General features: G+C 49.5%; 1 protein-coding gene across 1 annotated transcript; it reads right to left on the bottom strand.

Annotated features, from left to right (window-relative positions):
• Nucleotides 1–6,038: 6,038 nt before the first annotated feature.
• On the bottom strand, nt 6,039–6,973 carry LOC130266555 (olfactory receptor 14J1-like). Its single transcript, XM_056515806.1, has one exon. It carries the CDS (start codon nt 6,969–6,971, stop codon nt 6,039–6,041), a length of 933 nt encoding a protein of 310 aa, XP_056371781.1. The 5' UTR covers nt 6,972–6,973.
• Nucleotides 6,974–19,681: the final 12,708 nt, after the last annotated feature.

Here is a 19,681-nt window from a genome sequence, read left to right as displayed (position 1 = left end):
ACTGCTGGTGATTGGAGTCACCCCACCTTGTTCTAGGGCTGGGGACCAGCTCCTGTCGCTGTCTATCCCAGACAGTTCCCAAATTCAACCCCAGATACTTCTGTGAGACACAAGCACGGGTTCAAACACGGATTTTACTGGAAAAGGAAAGGCCACAGAAGGAAAAGGTGAGGATAGAAAGGAGCTGAAAGGCCTGAACCAAATGGAGAAAAATCCCACCAATGTTCAGGGAAGATTGGTCCATGGTGGTCAGTGCTGGCCCTGTGTCAGAGTTGGTGGCTGACAGCTACATGTGATCCTGCAAGGACATCCATGGCATCACAACATCCTGTCATTAGTTTACTCTGCTTTCTACTTTTTGACAGTAGCCAAATCACTCATACTGTCAGCCAGGACAGGGACTGTGGCCACAGATGACCACAAATAGGACATGGTCAGGAGATGCAAGTCCTGTTTCTTTTTTTGCCATCAGTGTTGGGTCTCACTAGAGATACATTTCCTGTTCTTCCTCTGCTTGGTGATTGGGTCCAGCACTGAGGATGATATTACGGTGCTATAAAAACACCAGGAAGGCCTGCTTGCTTGCTGAGAGCTCTTTGTGGTTTGCAGAAATAGCAGTCACAGCTGTGTGGGTCTTTACTGGGTATTCACAAAAGGCCAACATCAAGAAGAAATCTTTCCTCCCCGCTTATCATCGGAGCTTTCCACCTTTCCGTTCAGACATAACTCAATAGTGTTCAGAGGAATTAAACACAGGCTAGATCCATTAAAAACAAAAACAAAGAAATTTTCTCAAGAATTCAAAAGTCCCTCTAGAGTTTCAACCATTGGACATGCATATGGTATGATAAAGGAGGAAGGTCATCTGACTCACGTGTTCTCTTGTGAGCAGGGCTCAGCCTCACACAGAGGTAAGGTGGGAGCTGGGCCGCTCTCTGGCAGGAGAAGGGTCTTGTGCCAGCCTGGAGAGCCTGTGTACATTGCCAGGGAACAGTTCTGCCCTGCAGGTGGCCCCTGCCATGAGCTATGCTGCTCCCAGTGCCCCGTGGAGCTGTAGGGCTGCTCAGCTGTGGGGCAGGGAGAGGAGCAGGAGGCTGCATGTGCAGCTGAGCCATTGCTGGAAGCACAGGGCTCTGGGCTCCTGCTGTCCCAGGGCAGCCCAGAGGCCAGGCTGCTCCCCTGGGAGCTCTGTGAAAGTGGGTCAGAGTGTGCCCCTGGCCTGCCCCAAGGGGCTGCTGGCAGGAGCATGTTTTTCTGTGCTGCTATATAGAAGTTTCCAGGAAATGTGTCCCATGAAACATGGAGCTTTAGATGCTTTAGATGCATTGCAGCCTCTGTTACAATTTTTATCTCCACTTTGCAGGCCTGTCTCTCAACAGTACAGCCAAGAATCTTTCCAAGTCATCTCCCTCTATGGTCCTTCCCTCCAAGCCCTTGCCTCCCATCCGGAAGAGCTCTCCTTCCAAGCATCCAAGCCCGATGTGCAGTGGAGAGGAAGAGAGAGGGAAAAATGGCATTGGCTACAAATATATCAGTAGAAACATACAGGAGCTGAGTTCAGAGGGAAAAGGGCGTGAGGTAAGGAGACCAAGCTAAGTCCTGTGTGGTAAATTGTCACTTTATGCACTATAGTGATTCCTAGAGAGGCTGATTTGGAACAGACACTAGACAGAGTTAAAAAAATAAAGTTGGTATTTCTTAAGAGGCCTTAAAAGGATACACCTTAGGCAGTAGAAGAGCCTGGCCAGGGCTACACCCAGGATGGATCCAAGATGGATCCTGCTCACAAGTTTTTACACTTTTATAAGTATTGGTTCATCAACATATTGGGGTTAATTGTCCAGTTACAGCTTCAGGTCACAAAGTTCCATTGTCCTGGTCCACTCCCTTCACTTTTGCCATTTTTTATGCTTTGTGGATATCAGTTGACCTTGGTTCTCAAACTGGAAAAGGAATTTTGTGTTAAACTCCACTGTGAAGAGAACCTATTGACACTTAAAATGAAGTTTGGAGTCCCACACCAAGTCAGCACAGAACTGTGGGAAATGTGAAAGCTAAAACTTAAAGCATCAATAGGAAGGAGTCTGAGTAGCTTTTCCTGTGATGTGAGCTCATGGAAGCAACTGAGCCAAGGAAGAGCTCAGCTGGACACTGCACTTCAGGCTGTCTTTGCAATGGGGCTGTAGTGCAGACTTCACATCCTCAGCATGTACCAATAGCAGGAGAGGTCCTTCAATGGTTTCTGGGTTCTGTCGTGGGTCCTGCTCTGCCTTATTGCTGAGAAGGCCCCAGCAAGCAGTCAGAGCAGCTCAAGTTGTCCAATCTGGCCAAGCAATCCTCCTACATTTAGTAACCTACGGGTATCTGTGAACCATGTCTGTGTCTTGGTGGTGCTTTAAGTCAACTCTGTCTGCTTGGGAAGGTAAAAGGAACAGGCAGTCCTGCAAAGTCACATCCAAAATGTCTCAGCTTCCGAGTTGTACAGCCATGGCCTTCTGCCCAGTTGTCTCTGATGCTATTTCTAGACTTCATCAGCTTCTGGGCAGCTGTGTGCCCTGGAATGGCTTTGTCCAGAGGGAAGGGATGGGAGGTGGCCATGGGGAGAGCAGCCCGGAGCCCAGCCACACGACTGCCTTTGCAGCAGGGCCATCACCTGCAGTTGTTTTGGGTTTGCCGTGGGGTGCAGGAGGAGGCAGATGAACAGCAGCTTTGGTAAAGAGAATGTCCAATCAAAGGCTCGTGTACTTGATGTCAGCCTTGATGAGAAAGGGCCCAATGTATCCCTGACAGGATCTGAACCTTTCACTGGAGTTTGAACAGGTCCTGATTTGGCTCTTTAGCTGTGCCAGAAATGATGGGATAGTAAGCATGGGTGTGCATCTACTCCCAGTGTCTCCACTCCCCTTCCTGGCCATGGCATGGGGGCCCTGGAGAAACCTGGGCTGGCAGAGACCTTCCAGAGAGCAGCAGGGCAGGGAGCTCTGCTGAACTTCCTGGATGTCAGTGAGCCTGAGACGCTGGAGGTGTGGGAGATGGAGAGCACCGAGCACCCCGAGAGCTCAGCAGCTTCTGGGCTGAAAGGCTGCTGGGGAACTGTAAGAGGGAAGGGCAGCAGCAGAAGGAATGAGGGGCTTGAGAAAAGCAGGTTTTGACATCCTCAGAATGGCTTTGTGGGGACGTGGCTGGAGATCAGCAGTGGCTGTGAGGTGCCTAAGGGGCAGGGAGAGAACAGTGATCTAAACCCATTCCCATACCATCCAAAAGGCCGGTGGAGGCAGTGGCACCCCAGAACATACTGATGCCAAATATGTGGATTCCAGATATGAGGGTTCTTTCTGACCCTCAGGTGCTCTACAGGCACCTAACTCCTGGAGCTCTATAGGCTTCTGCCCTGAGCTCTTAGGCTCTTACTTGTTGGGTAATCTTCTAAATAAGCAAAGCAGCTAATAGTTAAAAAGGTTATTTATTACAAAGCACATCAGTCTCAAAAGGAAATACCAAAAGCAAAGGCAAGCAGTGGCAAAAGGCAGCAGCAATAAGCGAATGGCTAGAAGCCAGAATGGCTAAAAGCAACAACTCTCCTAATACATACTGTTATATAGCTTTTTTCAATAGGCTAAGAAGCAAACTCAGACCCCTACTCTTCAACCCATTAGAATTCTAGTTTCTTAGCTCACCAGGTTACGTATAACACTACACTTAGCATCTATTTTGTTCTATCTAAGAAATGTAAGCAATATTCTTGCTATAACTCTATTTTGTCTAAGTCCTATCTACAACTGTGGGCTTAGAGCCTTTGCTGAAGATATCAGTATGTTTGCAACCTTCAGTAGAGCAGAAGCTATTACTGTGGAATCCAGACCTTTTACTCACTAAAAACATCAGAACTCACTCTAGGACTTATTCAATTCCTACACTCTGATTTCTCTCTGAAGAATTCAGAGAGACCTCTGACTCACTGACTCCAACAGAGGGGAAAAGCAGTGTTTCTTTCCTGTCATCAGTACAGTTCCAGGAAATTTCTATTCTCTCCTTGTGGGAAAACTTTGGCATTTCTTAAAGTACTCAAATGCCCCAGCTACTAAGATGTGCTTGTGCACCTCAAAAGCTGCAGCCCCAGAGGATTCTTGTCCTGTATACATCTTCTCTGACCTATTCCAAAATGAGGATCAGCATCGTCCTGGGATCATCACGGAGCTGAGGTTCAAAAGGAACCAGTCCAACCTGCCAGAAACTGGGTTAGACCAAGTGGTTCAACGCTTGATTTGGTCTGAATTTAAAAATCCCAAAGGCCAGGGAGGGGGAGCATTTCAGAACCTGTCTGAGCCCACGGCAACAAAGGGCTCATGTCCTGTCTGACATCCCCTCATTCCCCTTCAACCCATTGTCAGTTATCTCCCCTCAGGCCCCCCAGTGAAGAGCCTGGCTCTGTGTCCCCCATCACCTCCTGGGTGGCACTGCCAGGCTGGGATGAGGAGCCCCTCAGCCTTCCCTGCTCTGGGCTGGACAAGCCCAGCTCCCTCAGCCTCTCCTCACAGCCAAAGGGCTCCAGCCCCACCTTGGAGGCCCTTCCCTCACCCTGCTCCAGCTGCCAGTCATCTTTCCTGTCCTGAGGAACCCAAATCAGGCCCCAGTGACCTGGATAATATCTGTCCTTGATGTCCTGGTCACTCAACCCCAGGTGCTCCTGGCCTGCCTTGCTGCCAGGGCACTCGGCTGCCTCCTGCCCAGCTCCTGCCCACCAAGAGTTTCCTGCCAGGGCCTGGTGGATGCAGGGAGAGCTGTGGGTGTTGTCTACCAGAACTTTAGACTTTGACACTAAGTCCCACAGCATTCCCTAGAAAACGTGAAGCCTGTGGCTTGGAGTGGTTCACCCTTCCCTCGGCGAGGAACTAGCTGAACGTGTGGGCCCAGAAAGTGGGAAATGGTGCCATATCCAGCGTGTGTGCAGTGTTGTCTCGCAGGGATCAGTGTGGGCCCAGTCCTGTTTAACATCTTTATTGATGATCTGGAGAAGGGAATTGAGTGCACTATCAGCAAATTTGCAGATGATACCAAGCTGGGTGTGAGTGTGGATCTGCTGGAGGGTAGGAGGACTCTGCAGAGGGACCTGGACAGGCTGGATCCAGGGCTCCAATCCAACAAGGTGAGGTTTAATAAGACCAAGTGCTGGGTCCTGCACTTGGCCACAAACAGTCCCTGCAGTGCTACAGGCTGGGGACAGAGTGGCTGGAGAGTGGCCAGGCAGAAGGGGACCTGGGGGCACTGATGGACAGCAGGCTGGACATGAGCCAGCAGTGTGCCCATGTGGGCAAGAAGGCCAATGGCACCTGGCCTGGATCAGGAATGGTGTGGCCAGCAGGAGCAGAGCTGTTGTGCCAGCACTGATCTGCCCCCAGCTCTGCACACAGACATTGCTGCTGCAGTCCCAGAGAAGGGGAAAAAAGGTGGATCTCTTTGCTATCAGAGAGATTAATTTGTTCATTTAATGACACCAAGAGTGTCACTGTTGGAGCAGACATGACACACAAAAGGACACACTACATTTCAGAAGGCTAAATTCTGTCTAAGCAGCATGCTACCTTTTATACACTCCACAATGATTATAATAGATCAACATAATGTTCATTGATGTAAAAGCATCTCCACCACTCTTTTTCACAAAATTTTCTAAAAATATTTTTCCCAGCAGCAGATTTCATCTTGCTTATTTTCTTCTCCTTCTTCTCTTCTCGGTCTCCATACCAAAAGCCTTGGTAAAATTCCTTTCAGAATTTTTTATCATTTAATTCTCTCTGGCTTGCAGAAAGGCCTTGTAAGCCCTTTCCACACAAGAGCACAGCTTCTCATTCACACTATATGGGACCACTGCAGAGGTGGAGACAAAAAATGAGACATGGCACAAACAAAAGCCGATTTTGTGGATATGATTAATAGAGTAAAACAAAAGTAGAAAACCTCACAAGCAAAAAAAAAAAAGAAAAGAGCTATCAAAAATGACTCATATTACAAATGATTTCCAGAAATTGACAAACAGTTTAATGTTCCTGAACCAATCTAGTCACCAATCTCCACAGTGCAGCCTTGAGCTCCTGGTTCCTAAGGCTGTAGATCAGGGGGTTCAGGGCTGGAGGCACCACTGAGTACACAACTGACAGGGACAGATCCAGGGATGGGGAGGAGATGGATGAGGGCTTCAGGTAAGCAAACACTGCAGTGCTGAGGAACAGGGAGACCACAGCCAGGTGAGGGAGGCAGGTGGAAAAGGCTTTGTGCCGTCCCTGCTCAGAGGGGATCCTCAGCACTGCCCTGAAGATCTGCACATAAGAGAAAACAATGAACACAAAACACACAAGTGCTAGACAGGCACTAAGAGCAATGAGCCCAAGCCCCCTGAGGTAGGATTTAGAGGAGGAGAGCTTGAGGATCTGTGGGATTTCACAGAAGAACTGACCCAGGGCATTGCCATGGCACAGGGGCAGGGAAAATGTATTGGCCGTGAGCAGCAGAGCATTGAGAAAAGCACTGGCCCAGGCAGCTGCTGCCATGTGGGCACAAGCTCTGCTGCCCAGGAGGGTCCCGTAGTGCAGGGGTTTGCAGATGGACACGTAGCGGTCGTAGCACATGATAGTCAGGAGATAGAAGTCTGCTGACATGAAGAACATAAAGAAAAACACTTGAGCAGCACACCCTGAGTAGGAGATGTTCCTGGTGTCCCAGAGCGAATTGTGCATGGCTTTGGGGACAGTGGTGCAGATGCAGCCCAGGTCAGTGAGGGCCAGGTTGAGCAGGAAGAAGAACATGGGGGTGTGCAGGTGGTGGCCGCAGGCTACGGCGCTGATGATGAGGCCGTTGCCCAGGAGGGCAGCCAGGGAGAGGCCCAGGAAGAGGCAGAAGTGCAGGAGCTGCAGCTGCCGCGTGTCTGCCAATGGCAGCAGGAGGAAGTGGCTGATGGAGCTGCTGTTGGACATTTCTTCATTTGGGGCATCATGGACTGTGGAAAGAAGACATTGACCCGCTCGGACAGATTTCCTTGAGCCAATCCTATGCTTTTTTCCTACAAATTTATTCAAAACAATTTCTCTATCTTTAGAGAAATGTCACTTCCAATTTTTTTTTTTTTAGTTTTTAAGCTGGGGGTTTTGCTGTTAGTTTATTGCCCCTTTCATTGTAGGGGGAGAAATCAAAATTTCAGCTTTGCTCTCAGCATGATCACTGAGGAGCCCAGATGGAAAACAGGACTCCCTCTCGCAGTGTAGTCACACAGTGTTGGCATTTGCTAATTATACCCATCTCTATTTCAGGGTGACTGCACTGCACTAAAATTTGCTGGAAAAATAAAGAGGACTGTATGAAAGGTCCAGTTTCTAAGTCAGTTTCTCTGAATCCTTCCCTCTTTCCCAGGCACCTGAAGAGGGACGGTGTCCAGCATTTGTGTGGCTCTCAGATGCCTGGAATTGTGCCCACTGGGGGCTGTTTCTCTCTATCCCAGGCTTGTCCCTGTCAGTGCTCCCAGAGCCCAGCCCAGCCCAGCCAGCCCAGCCCAGCCCTGGGGGCTCAGCTCTGCCCTGCACACCCCTCCCAGCACAGGGCACTGCTCAGGGGCATCTCCTGCCAGCAGGGCCTTAAGGGCAGCTCAGACAAACTGAGATGCTGCAAGCCAAGGTGCTGCTGCTGCTGTCTGTAGGCAGAGAAGGGTGAGGAGGCACTTTGTGAGGGAGATCTGAGGCAGATCTGCTGATGCCCAGTGGGACAGTGCAGGAGTCTCAGTGACACAGACACACCTGACAGCCCCTTTCCCTTCCCTTCAGGAGAAAGCTGAGAGCAGCCCTGGCCATGCAGCACCCTCTGCACAGCAGGAGGAATCTGCCATGATGGGGGTGGCTCCTTCCACCTCCAACTTCTCCCCACAGTCCATGGGGAGCTGCCAGGTAGGCTGAGAGCTGCCCCTGGCAGGTGGCACATGCCCTGGGCTGGCCAGGAGCCCTGAGGGCTGCAGGAGCTGCTCTGCAGGACAGCCCTGGGCAGCCCTGGCTGCAGCCCCAGCTTCAGCCCCTGCAGCCGTCCCTGGCAGCAGGAGCCGTCCTGCCCTGTCCCTCTGACGGTGCCCAGGGCAGCCCCGCTCTGCAGCACATCCTCCTCCTCCTCCTGTGCCTCAGAGAAACTGGGAGAGTCCTCCTGACACATCCCCCAGGCTGTGGGCTGTGCTGGCTCCAGGAGATCCCTCCAGGAGCACAGAGGACATTGCCCTGCACCCGCAGACTCACCATGTCCAGGGCTGTGAAGGTGTTTCCCCAAGTGAAGTCTCAGCTCAATGTCTTCCCAGTGCTGATTGCCTTTAGCCTGTCTGTGCCTGGCTCCTGTCCCCTCAGTGCCTGCAGGCAGTGCCCTCAGCCCTGCAGGGCTGGGAGAGGAGCTGCTCCTCTGCAGAAATGTCTTTTTGAAGCTTTCTCGGTTCCCTGGGGCGGCTTCTGCGCCAGGAGCTCAGCCTAGCTCAGCAGTACAGACACAGCACAAGGGCTCTAACGACTCTCTCAGGGCTTTGATGCTGTTTACATCAGACTCAGTCCCTGAGAGAGTGTTCAAAAACTTCTGAAGAACTCAAAGCTAAATTGAAACTCCAAAGTTTCTTGAAGTTCTAATGGGTCCCACTGAGAGACCCGACTGAGAAAGTGTCACCAGGTTCCAGTTAGAGCAGAATACTGGAGGCACTGATGACAGGTGGGGACAAATAAGGGGAAGGTGTCTCTGATGCTGAGGGAACCTGGGTGATTTTCAGGAATGCAAAGGGCCAAGGGCTGAGCCCCAGCCCCTGGCAAGGCAGATCCTGTCCCTCCCTCATTGCTCAGGGCTCTTCCCGGGCCACTGGGCTCTGGGGGATGTGCAATGCCAAGGGCAGGACCATGGGGCGGCCCCTGCCAGGCTGCTGAGCAGGGACAAGGAGGCAATGAGGCCCCAGCACAGCAAGGCTCACTTGTCCCCTGCTGGCCTCAGGCCCAGGGCCAGCAGCCATGGCCCAAGTGCTGCAGCAGTTGGCTCTGGCAGGGCCTTTCAGCTGCTGCCCATCCCTGTGCCCTCTGCAGCCCAGGCTGTCCTACGGTGTCCATGCCCTGCGCCTCTGTCCCTGCAGGCTGTCGTCATCCCCCGGCTGCCCCACCTCGCTGGCCCTTCCTTTGCTGACAGCTCTGCGTCCTGCCTGCCTCTGCCTGGCCACACAAAGCCTTGGCGTTGATACCAAGAGGTTCAATTAAATTTTTACTGTGCCTGTGAACTTTTAGCTCAGGAACAAGGCATCCAGGGGCTGCTTTCCCAGCAAGGATGTTGGAAGACAAGAAGAAGACATCTGGCTCATAGGTGCAGTTCATTCTCTTAACTTCGTGTGTGTTTTTTGGAAATGGGTAAATTGTAATTCACGTCATGACCAAATATAAGCAACACACTTGTAGAATGATGAATCCACATAAGGATAGGAGTTATCCCATATTGGATATGAGGCCTGAAAAAAAAAAAATTGTCCTCTTTAACACCAAATTTGTGTTAAGGAGACTTATTCTGATATTTGGAGATTTGGTGACAGCAGAGCCTCACAGAACCAAGGAGTCAACTGTGACGCTATGGAACCTCAAGGAAAAAAGGGGCCTTTTGACACCGTGGGAGCTCATGGAACCAAAATCCTTTTTGACAGAGTAGGGCCACATAGAACCAATGGTCCATTGTAACATTGCAGATCCAAGGAAGCCATGGTGACTCTATGGAACTTCCTGCAACCCTGGGTGCATTGTGACACTGCAGGGCCTCACAGAAGCAAGGTGATCATGTTATACTACAGAACCTTGTGGGACAAAGGGTCCATGGTGACACTGCAGAACTGTTGCTGAGAGTAGGAATGCTCATGGAACCAGAAGTGCATTGTAACCAAGTAGCCATTGTGACACTGTGGATCCAAGGAGACCATTGTGACACTGAGGAACCTCATGGAACCAAGGGCCCATTTTTACAGTGTGGGGACTCATGAAACCAAAGGTCCATTGTGACACTGCAGGGCCTCATGGAACAATGGAGACTATTATGAAACAGAATCACAGAATGAACAAGGTTGGAAAAGACCTTTAACATCATTAAGTCCAACCTATGACTTAACATCACCCCATCAACTTAACCATGACTCTGAGTGCCATGTCCAGGCTTTTTTTAAATACCTCGAGTTGTGTTGACTCTACCGCCTCCCTGGGCAGAAGATTCCAGTGCCAAATCACTCTTCCAGTGAAGAATTTTTTCCTGATGTCAAATCTATACTACCTCTGGCTCTTCTTAAGACTCTGTCCTCTCATTCTCTTACTGAGAAGAGACCGACCCCCACCTGACCACAACCTCTGTTCAGATAGTTGTAGAGAGTCTCACTGGAGACCACTGTGTCCATTGGGGCCACTGTAGCACAGCAGGGCCTCATGGAATCAAGGGGAGCACAGTGACAGTGTGGGGCTGCATGGGACAAAGGGGCCATTCTGACACTGTGGAACCAAGGAGACCTTTGTTACAGTACAGGGCACCATGGAACCAAGGAGGCCATTGTGACACTGCAGGGCCTCATGGAAACAAGGGCACAAGAATGACACTGTGAGCTCCAAGGGACCAAGGGGACATTCTTACACTGCAGAACCAAAGAGACCATTGTGACACTATGGGTCATCATGGAACCAAGGGTCCATTGTGACACAGCACAGCCTCATGAAACCATGGTGGCCACTTTGAGACCTCGTAAAAACAAAGGGCCATTTTGGCATTTCAGGGCATTTTGTCTCGAGGGGCTCATATTTCACTGTGGGGCTCAATGGAGCCAAGGGGTCATTGTGACACCGTGGGGTCTCATGGAATCAATGGTCTGTTTTGACACCTTGGGCCTTATGGAATCATGGAGACTAATGTGACACTACAGGTGACACCTTGGGGAAGACACCTAGAACAGAGGCTAGACAAGGTTAAGAGAATAAAGTGGGTATTTATTAAAGGCCTTCAGTAGATACACCTTGGGCTGTCAAAAGCCTCCCAGATGCTACACTCAAGATGGATAATGGTGATGAGTTTTTCCAGACAGATATAAATTTGGTCAATATACATATCAGGGGTTTATCCTCCAGTTATAGCTTCAGGTAATAAAGTCATATTCCCCCAGTTTTTTACCCTCCCAATTCACTTTTGTTTATACTTTTCAGATTCTGAGGCTCTAGGTTATCCTTGAGTGTCAGAGGAATTGTTTTGTCTGACCAAAATGTAAAGACAAATAACGAACACTTTATATGGAATTTAGAGTCACGCCCAAATGCAGTAGAGGATTTGAAAAATATAAAGGCTAATATATAAAGGCTTTACAGACCTTATTGAACCAAGGGGCCACTGTGACACTTTATGGCCCCATGGAACCAATGAGTCCTTGCAAGCCTACAAGGCCTCATGGAAGAAAGGAACAATTGGGACACCATGGGGTCTTGTTGGGTCAAGAGGTGATTGTGTCACTGTGTGGAACCATTGAACCAAGGAGTCTATGGTGACACTACAGAGCCCCGTGGAATTAAGGATTCATGTTCCAGTGCTGGACTACATGGAACCAAAGGTTCATTGTGACATTTCAGGGCCTCATGGAATCCTAGAGGATCTGATGAAACTTTGAGGCCTGGTTGAATCAAGTTGCTGTGAAAGGCATCATGCAGTCAAGAAGACTCTTCTGCCATTGTGAGTCTCCACAGAACCAAGTGTCTGTTGTGAAACTGCAGCACCAAGGAGACCCCTATGACACTGCAAGCCCTCATGGATAAAAGGGCCCTTTGTTACACTGGAACCCCATGGAAACAAAGGCCAGTGTGACACATCTGGGCCTTGTGGAACCAAGAATCCAATATGACATGACCATTGTGACACTGCAGGGCCCCATGGAAACAAGGGAACAGGTGACAGGTCTGGTTGGCTTGGTCTGACTGGTACGACTGCCCTTGGCATGTTGAAGGTCTCTTCTCATGTGCTTCTGAAACACTGGGGCTTTGGGCTTTCCTTCAAAAGGAATAGAAGTGTTCTTCTCATTTAGGCATCCATTGCCAAAATGGGATTCCCCGTAAAAAAATACCCAATATCTAGGGATTAATACTAGACAAAAGCTGCCATTACCAACATGTCTGCCTCACCTTGTCTTCCTGAGGGCCAGCTCTCACCTGCCTTCAAACACTGGGGCTCAGTGCTTTCCTTGCTATGGAAAAGAACCATTCTTCTTCTCCAGGTGCCCATGGCCAAAATTGGGATTCTACCTCCAAAAGTCCTAGATTCAAATATTTCTCCTACACAAAAGTTTCCATTACAGACAGGTCTGTCTGGCCTTGGCCTGTGGTGGCTGCAGTTGATCAGTCCCTGAAACACTGGGGCTCCATGGTTTCCTTCCTGTGGAGACCATGGTGACACTGTGGGGCCCTCTGAAATGAAGGGGTCATTGTGACACTGTGGGACCCCCATGGAACAACGGAGACCATTGTGACATGGTGGGGCTCTGTGGCACCAAGGCCATCACTGTGGCACTGCTGGGCCGCATGGTCCCAAGGAGCCGGTGTGAAGCAGCAGGGCTTTGTGGAACCAAGAGGCCATTGCTGCATTACAGGGCCTCGTGCAGCCAAAGGGCTGCTGTGATCCTGCAGGGCACTGTGCATCCATGGAGACCATTGTGGCATTGCAAGGCCCCATGGAACCATGGAGATCATTGTGACACTGTGGGGCCCCGTGGAACCAAAGGCACATGGAATGGGTCTGGATGGTTTGGCCTCCTCAGGGATACGTGGCAGGTCTGGCTGACACTGGCATGTTGAGGGCTGACTCTCATCACCCACTGGAGCACAGGGGCTTTGTGCTTTCCTTTCTATGGAAAAGAACCATCTCTTTTTCCTATTGCCTAAGGCTGAAATAGGTACTCCCCTTAAAAAGTGCCCTATACGCAAGACTTCTCCCAGTCAAAAGCTGCTAGAACAGACAGCTCACACAGGCCTTGGTCTCTTGAGGGCTGTGTCTTATTTACCACCAAACACTGGGGCTCTATGTTTTCCTTCCAGTGGAAAAGAACCACCCTTCTTACCTAAGTGCCAATGGCCAAAAGTGGGATTCAACATTTAAAATTGCATCTATCCAAGGTTTGCGCCAAGATAAAAGTATCCAAGACACACAGGTCTGGCTCTCTTGTCCTCTGTTGATTTTCCTAGGTTATGAGAAGAATGTTTTAACTTGGCAAAATATTTGAGAGGCTCCAGAAATCACTCAAAGTGGGATTTGGAGGCTGCAAGAACATGACCGCTGTATAAGGACAAAGAATCTCTGTGCTCAGTGGAGTGGAGACTAAGGACAGCAAAGGAGAGGCAAAACTGTCCTCTCCCAGGCTAGGGCTGGGGTGCAGCACATCCCCCAGAAGGAGTCTGGAGCAGCCCAAGGCTCTGTGTGGCCAGGCAGAGGCAGGCAGGACGCAGAGCTGTCAGCAAAGGAAGGGCCAGCGAGGTGGGGCAGCCGGGGGATGACGACAGCCTGCAGGGACAGAGGCGCAGGGCATGGACACCGTAGGACAGCCTGGGCTGCAGAGGGCACAGGGATGGGCAGCAGCTGAAAGGCCCTGCCAGAGCCAACTGCTGCAGCACTTGGGCCATGGCTGCTGGCCCTGGGCCTGAGGCCAGCAGGGGACAAGTGAGCCTTGCTGTGCTGGGGCCTCATTGCCTCCTTGTCCCTGCTCAGCAGCCTGGCAGGGGCCGCCCCATGGTCCTGCCCTTGGCATTCCTGAAGAACATCCAGGTCTTCTCAGCATCAGAGACACCTTTCCCTTTTTTTTTTTCCCACTTGTCATGAGTGCCTCCAGTGTTCTGCTTTAACTGGAACCTGGGGACTCTTTTCGAGTCCTATCCCTCAGTGGGAGCCATTAAAACTTCAAGAATCTTTGGAGTTCAAATATAACTTTGTTTTCTTGAGAAGTTTTCCTTCAGCTCCCTCTCAGGGACTGATGTCCAGGGACTCAGCACTGTTGGAAAATTGCAGCTCTATAGAGATGAGGCAACTGAGAGGCATTTAAAAGATTTTGTTCCATTATCAATCTTGTTGAAGGGTGAAACAGAAGAGATGGAAAACTCAATGCCATTCTATCAGAAGTCAACTTATTTTCTGGTTACAATATCTTATATATATTAACTTTTGCCCCACAATGCTGCTAATACTTGTAACATCAATCACCTATTATTTTACCCCACATTGTCTTGCCACAAGGCATTTTTCACAGTTCTGATTCTCCAGAATATCTGGTCTTTTTGCAAGGCCACAGTTTGAAACTTATTTCTAGTCCAATCTCCCTCTCAACAATGTCTTCTCTATTCCATTCTTTCTAAGACATCACACCTTATCTCAGAGTTTGCGTACACATGTACAAGTGTACACGTGTGAGCTTTCAATCAGGCTTTGAGAATCCTTTATAACTGCATTTCTCACAAATATCAAGCACAGAATGCTGCAATCACCTCTGCTCTAAAAAGAAGAGTAGTAAAATACACCCTTTGAAATAGGAATGGATATTTCTAAGTGGTTCTTCAACATATTTCTCCATAACTGGAGTTGAAAGTCTTCTGAATGAACTGCACTAGACCAGAAGGAAATCAAGGCAGGACTGTGGTTTACTAGGAAACCTGTCAAGAATTCAGTCATAATCGAACTCCATGGTTTCTAATGCCATTCATGGGTCCCACTGAGGGACACGACTGAGAAAGTGTCCCCAGGATCCAGTTAGAGCAGGAAATTGGAGGCAGAGATGACAATGGTGTGGGAAATGCAGGCATGGAGAGCTCTCAGTGCCTTGTGCATACAGGCTTAGAGACAGAGATGGATCCAAAGCTTGACCTAAGACCTTGGAGAAAGCTTGGAGACTTAGAGCATTAAAAGTAAAATAGACATGAAACAAGAATATAAGTTTGTATTTATGTAGAAATATGTTTTAAGTAAACAGAAATATGTATTAGGAAGGCAAAGCAATATGTTAACTAAGATAGTGAAAGATTTAGAAGTTTAGCAATAGAACCTGTTATAAAGTTATTTAGAAGCTTAAGATGCATCAATACGGGTTTTTGAAGTGTTATATGATTATTTGTAAAATTAAGTATTGCAGCAAAGCCATGAGATGCAAAGCAATTAGTGATAGGTGTAAACAGACGCTAGCGAACTTCATAGAAGTGTTTGATTGATTAAAAAACTAACATAAGGCATTGTAACTAAGAATGAGGTGGCTTCTGATACTATGGCATTGGATGAAACACCTTTAATGTCTCACCCTTCTAAGAGACTGATGCAGTAAAGCAATAAACCATCTTTTACAATGTCTCTCAATTGTCCTGTCTCTTGTAATATTAATCTCTCAATAGGGATTTTTTTGACATCAGGTTTACTCCATTGAATTCACTAGGCATGTAGGGACACCAAGTGTACTGCATTAAAGTCAGTGGGGATTTTGGGACATCACATTTACCCTGTAGAAATCAATAAGGATTTAGGGTAAACAGGTCTTCCAATAAAATCAAATGGGATTTTGCAGAAATTTGGGGCTAAAATCGGGAAATCTGGGTAAATTTGAGGGAAATGTTTGGCTGAACTATGGGAATTTCCACACAAGGATCGAGGTCCTGATGCTCTAGAAGTCTTGGATGAATTCCTGGAAGCCAACCCCGAATCCCTGATCCCACACCTGTGGTCTGTGCTGGAGCTGTGTCTCTAGGTAAGCCAAAAACTCTCTCCTTTCAGCCCAAAATCTTGGAGTTTCAAGCCCAAAAGTGGGATTTTTAGCACCAAAAACATTGAGACATAGGGTCTACCCTTTGAATTAGAAGATGATTGAGGGACACCAGTCTACTCTACTGAAGTCATTTGGGGTTTGAGGAAGACTGGATTTACCCAATAGAGGTCAATGTGGATTTAGTGACACCAGGTCTACCCCTTAATAGGGCTTGTTCAGGAAGGGTTACTGGTTAAACTGAGAGCACTGTGAGCGGCTAAGGGGGGACACTGGGGTTACTGGGAGCACTGGGGCATAAGTGGGATCACTGAGAAATAAATGGGACCACTGGGAAATAAATGGGGATAAACAGGACTCTGGGTCTGCCCCACTGAAGTCAATAAGAATTTCGGGACACCAGGTCTACCCATTTCAGGAAATGGGGATTTAGGGACATTAGGTTTATCCTGTCAAACACTGAGGGTTTCGGGGAAGTCATTTTGGGAGGGCTCCAGGGGTTTCAGGTGATCCACATGTTCAAGGGGTACCCAGGTTATCCAGGTGAGTTTTGGGGGTACCCAGGTGTTGCGTTGCTTGGGGGTTCTCCCTTGTCAACAGCTTCACTGGCATAGCTGGGTGATAGTGTGGCTGTATTAATAGAAGGACGAGTGTGATGGTTTGCCAGGACATCCTTTAATCCATTTGAAGCATTATCCAAAAGCAATGTTATCCAAAGACAGGCAGGAGCCAAAGACCAGGGTCAGGGGATCGGGTTCACAATACATAGGGAATACCTGAGGGCAAAGGTCCAATCCTGAAGTTCTTGACCTTTTAGGGCACAAGCTCTCAGATCAATTGATAATTAGGGCTAGGAAGAGAACTTACTTTGGAATGTGCTAATTAACATCTTCACAGGGCCCAGTTTGCCAGGGTCTCAGGTTTATGTCTCTAATTTCAGTTGATTAAATTACCGCAGTGGCCTGTGGAGATGGTCAGTGGTGAGTGGTCACTGTGTGTAGTCATTTGGGGTGGTCAGTGGGTTTGGTCAGTTTGGGTAGTGAGTGGTTTGTGATCAGTTTGCATGGTCAGTGGAGTGTGGTCAATGGGGTGTGATCACTGGTTGTGGGCAATGGGTGTGGGGAGTGGGGTGTGGTCAGTGGGTGTGGGCAGTTATTGGGGTAAGGTCAATGGAGAGGGTTTGTGAGCGTGGTCAGCAAGTGTGGTCACTGGCTGTGGTCAGTGGTGGTCAGTGAATGTGGTCAGTTGGGTGGGGGTTGTGTGTTGGGTGCTCAGGGTGGTGTGGTTGTTGGTGTGGTCAGTGGTGGTAGTCAGTGGGTGTGAGCAGTGCAGAGTGGTCATTGGGGGTGGTCAGTGGGTGTGAGCTGTGGGTGTGGTGGGTTGACGTGGTCAGTTGAGTGGTCATTGCGTGTGATCAGTGGGTTTGGTCAGTGAGTGTGGTCAGTGAGGGGTGGTAACTTAGTGTGGTGCTTTTGGACAATAGGTGTGGTCAGTGGGTGTGGTCAGTGGGTGTGGTCACTTGGGTGCTCATTGCATTGTGGTGAGTGGGGTGACCATTGCATGTGGTCGATGGGGTGGTCAGTAGGTGTGATCAGTGGTTGGGGCCAGTAGGCAGTGGTCCTTCCAGTCATCAGTGGAGTGTGGTTATTGGGTGTAGTCAGTGGGCTGTGGTCAGTTGAGGTCAGTGGGGGTGTGGTCAGTAGGGGTACATTCAGCTGGGGGTCATTAGGGTGTGATTAGTGAGTGTGATCCGTGGGTGTGGTCAGTGGTCAGTGAATGTGGTCAATTCAGTAGCTGGGTGGGGATGGTCAGATGGGTTATCAGGGGGTTTGGTTAATGGTGCAGCCAGTGGCGGTATGGTCGGTGCAGGTGGTCCGTGGGTGTGGTCAGTGGGGTGTGGTCACTGGTTGTGACCAATGGGTGTGGACAGTGGTGTGTGGTCAGCAGGGGTATGGTCAGTTGGGCAGTCATTGGGTGTGGTCAGTGGGATGTGAGCATTGGTGTCTTGGCAATGGGTGTGTTCACTGGGTGTGGTCAGTGTGGGTGGTCAGTAGGATGTGGTCAGTGGGTGTGGCTGTTTGGGGTGATCATTGGGTAGGTGCTTGGCCAAGGCAAAAGGAGGCTCCCTGTGTGCCCTGCTCCCCTCTCCCTGAGCTCCTGAGAGCTCTGCAGCCCCTGCTGCCATCCCATCTGCCCAGGCCAGCACAACAGCCCTGGCCTTGGGGCCCTGCAGAGCTGCTCCTGCTCCAGGCCCAGGGCCCATCCCAGAGCTGGGGCAGCCACAAAGCTGTGCCCATTTCTGTTCATTCCTGCTCTGATGAGGATGGATCCTCAGCCACTTGGAGGATGCTGATGAATTTTACAACTTCAGAGGCCTCTTCTTTCTTGAGCTCTTCAGTTCAGGAATTCAGTGACAAAGCCTCATAAATACTTGTTCAAAACACCAAAACAAGAAAAGGCCCTGGGAATAAATGAAGTTTTCAATTCTTCTGTGGTTAATTAGACAATTTTCAGAAGTGTATTCAAAATGAATATTCTACATTGAAAATAATGCAGAGAGAATAGTTTTGTCTTGTTATTTTCCTGTTTCTACAATGATATCAGCCATGTCCAATTGGTATTGACTCTCAGCAACTTTTAATGCATTCTTAAAAGACATGAAATTCAAGACCCTTCATGGCTGACAATCACTCACACTTTGTCCCCACCCATCCCACCACTTCCCTCATCCAACCCCTCAGACTCCTATGGATCAGGAATGGCGTGGCCAGAAGGGCATTTGATTCCTCCCCTGTGCTTGGCGCTGTTTGGGAAGAACCTTGAGTGCTGTGTCCAGTTCTGGGCCCTCAATTTAGGAAGGACGTGGAAGGGCTGGAGTGGGTCCAGAGAAGGCAACAAGGCTGGTGAGGGGTCTGGAACACAAGTCCTGTGAGGAGGTGCTGAGGGAGCTGGGGATGTTAATCCTGGACAAAAGGAGGCTCAGGCAGACAAGGTGGTGTCAGGGCATAGGTTGGACTTGATGATTTCCAAGGTCTTTTCCAACGTTGCTGATTCTGTGACACATTCTGTTGCATATAACTCTGCTGTGTCAGAATGGATTCTGGTTCCAGGCATCTCCACAGGGTCAAAATGGCCCTTGGCTCTATGGGACTCTGCTTTGCCACAAGGGACCCTTTGTTCTATGACATTCCACGGTGTCACAATTGAATCCTTGGTTCCAGAGCCAACTCATGAATTGTTGCCAAATCTCCAAAATATGAGAATAAGACTACTTAACACTAATTTGTTGTTTAGAGAGGGCATCATTTATCCAGGCCTGAGGTCCAGCAGGTGATAACACCTAACCTTACATGGAGATGTGATTCTAAAAGCGTGTTGCCCATATGCAGGTGCCACATGTGCATTACAATTTAATAATTTCCATAAAAGCCAACACAATTTCCCAGTTTCAGTCCTTCCTTTTCCTATCACTGAACCCTTGAGTTAGCACAGGGCATGGACACCGTAGGACAGCCTGGGCTGCAGAGGGCACAGGGATGGGCAGCAGCTGAAAGGCCCTGCCAGAGCCAACTGCTGCAGCACTTGGGCCATGGCTGCTGGCCCTGGGCCTGAGGCCAGCAGGGGACAAGTGAGCCTTGCTGTGCTGGGGCCTCATTGCCTCCTTGTCCCTGCTCAGCAGCCTGGCAGGGGCCGCCCCATGGTCCTGCCCTTGGCATTGCACATCCCCAGAGCCCAGTGGCCCGGGAAGAGCCCTGAGCAATGAGGGAGGGACAGGATCTGCCTTGCCAGGGGCTGGGGCTCAGGCCTTGGCCCTTTGCATTCCTGAAACACATCCAAGTTTGCTCAGTATCAGAGACACCTTTCCCTTGTTTGTCCCCACCTGTCATCACTGCCCCCACT

This window comes from Oenanthe melanoleuca, unplaced genomic scaffold (genome assembly GCF_029582105.1).
Source record: "Oenanthe melanoleuca isolate GR-GAL-2019-014 unplaced genomic scaffold, OMel1.0 S084, whole genome shotgun sequence".
Classification (NCBI taxonomy): Eukaryota; Metazoa; Chordata; class Aves; order Passeriformes; family Muscicapidae; genus Oenanthe; species Oenanthe melanoleuca.
The sequence above is the reverse complement of the archived record's forward strand: the minus strand, read 5'-3'. Positions and strand labels throughout refer to the sequence as shown.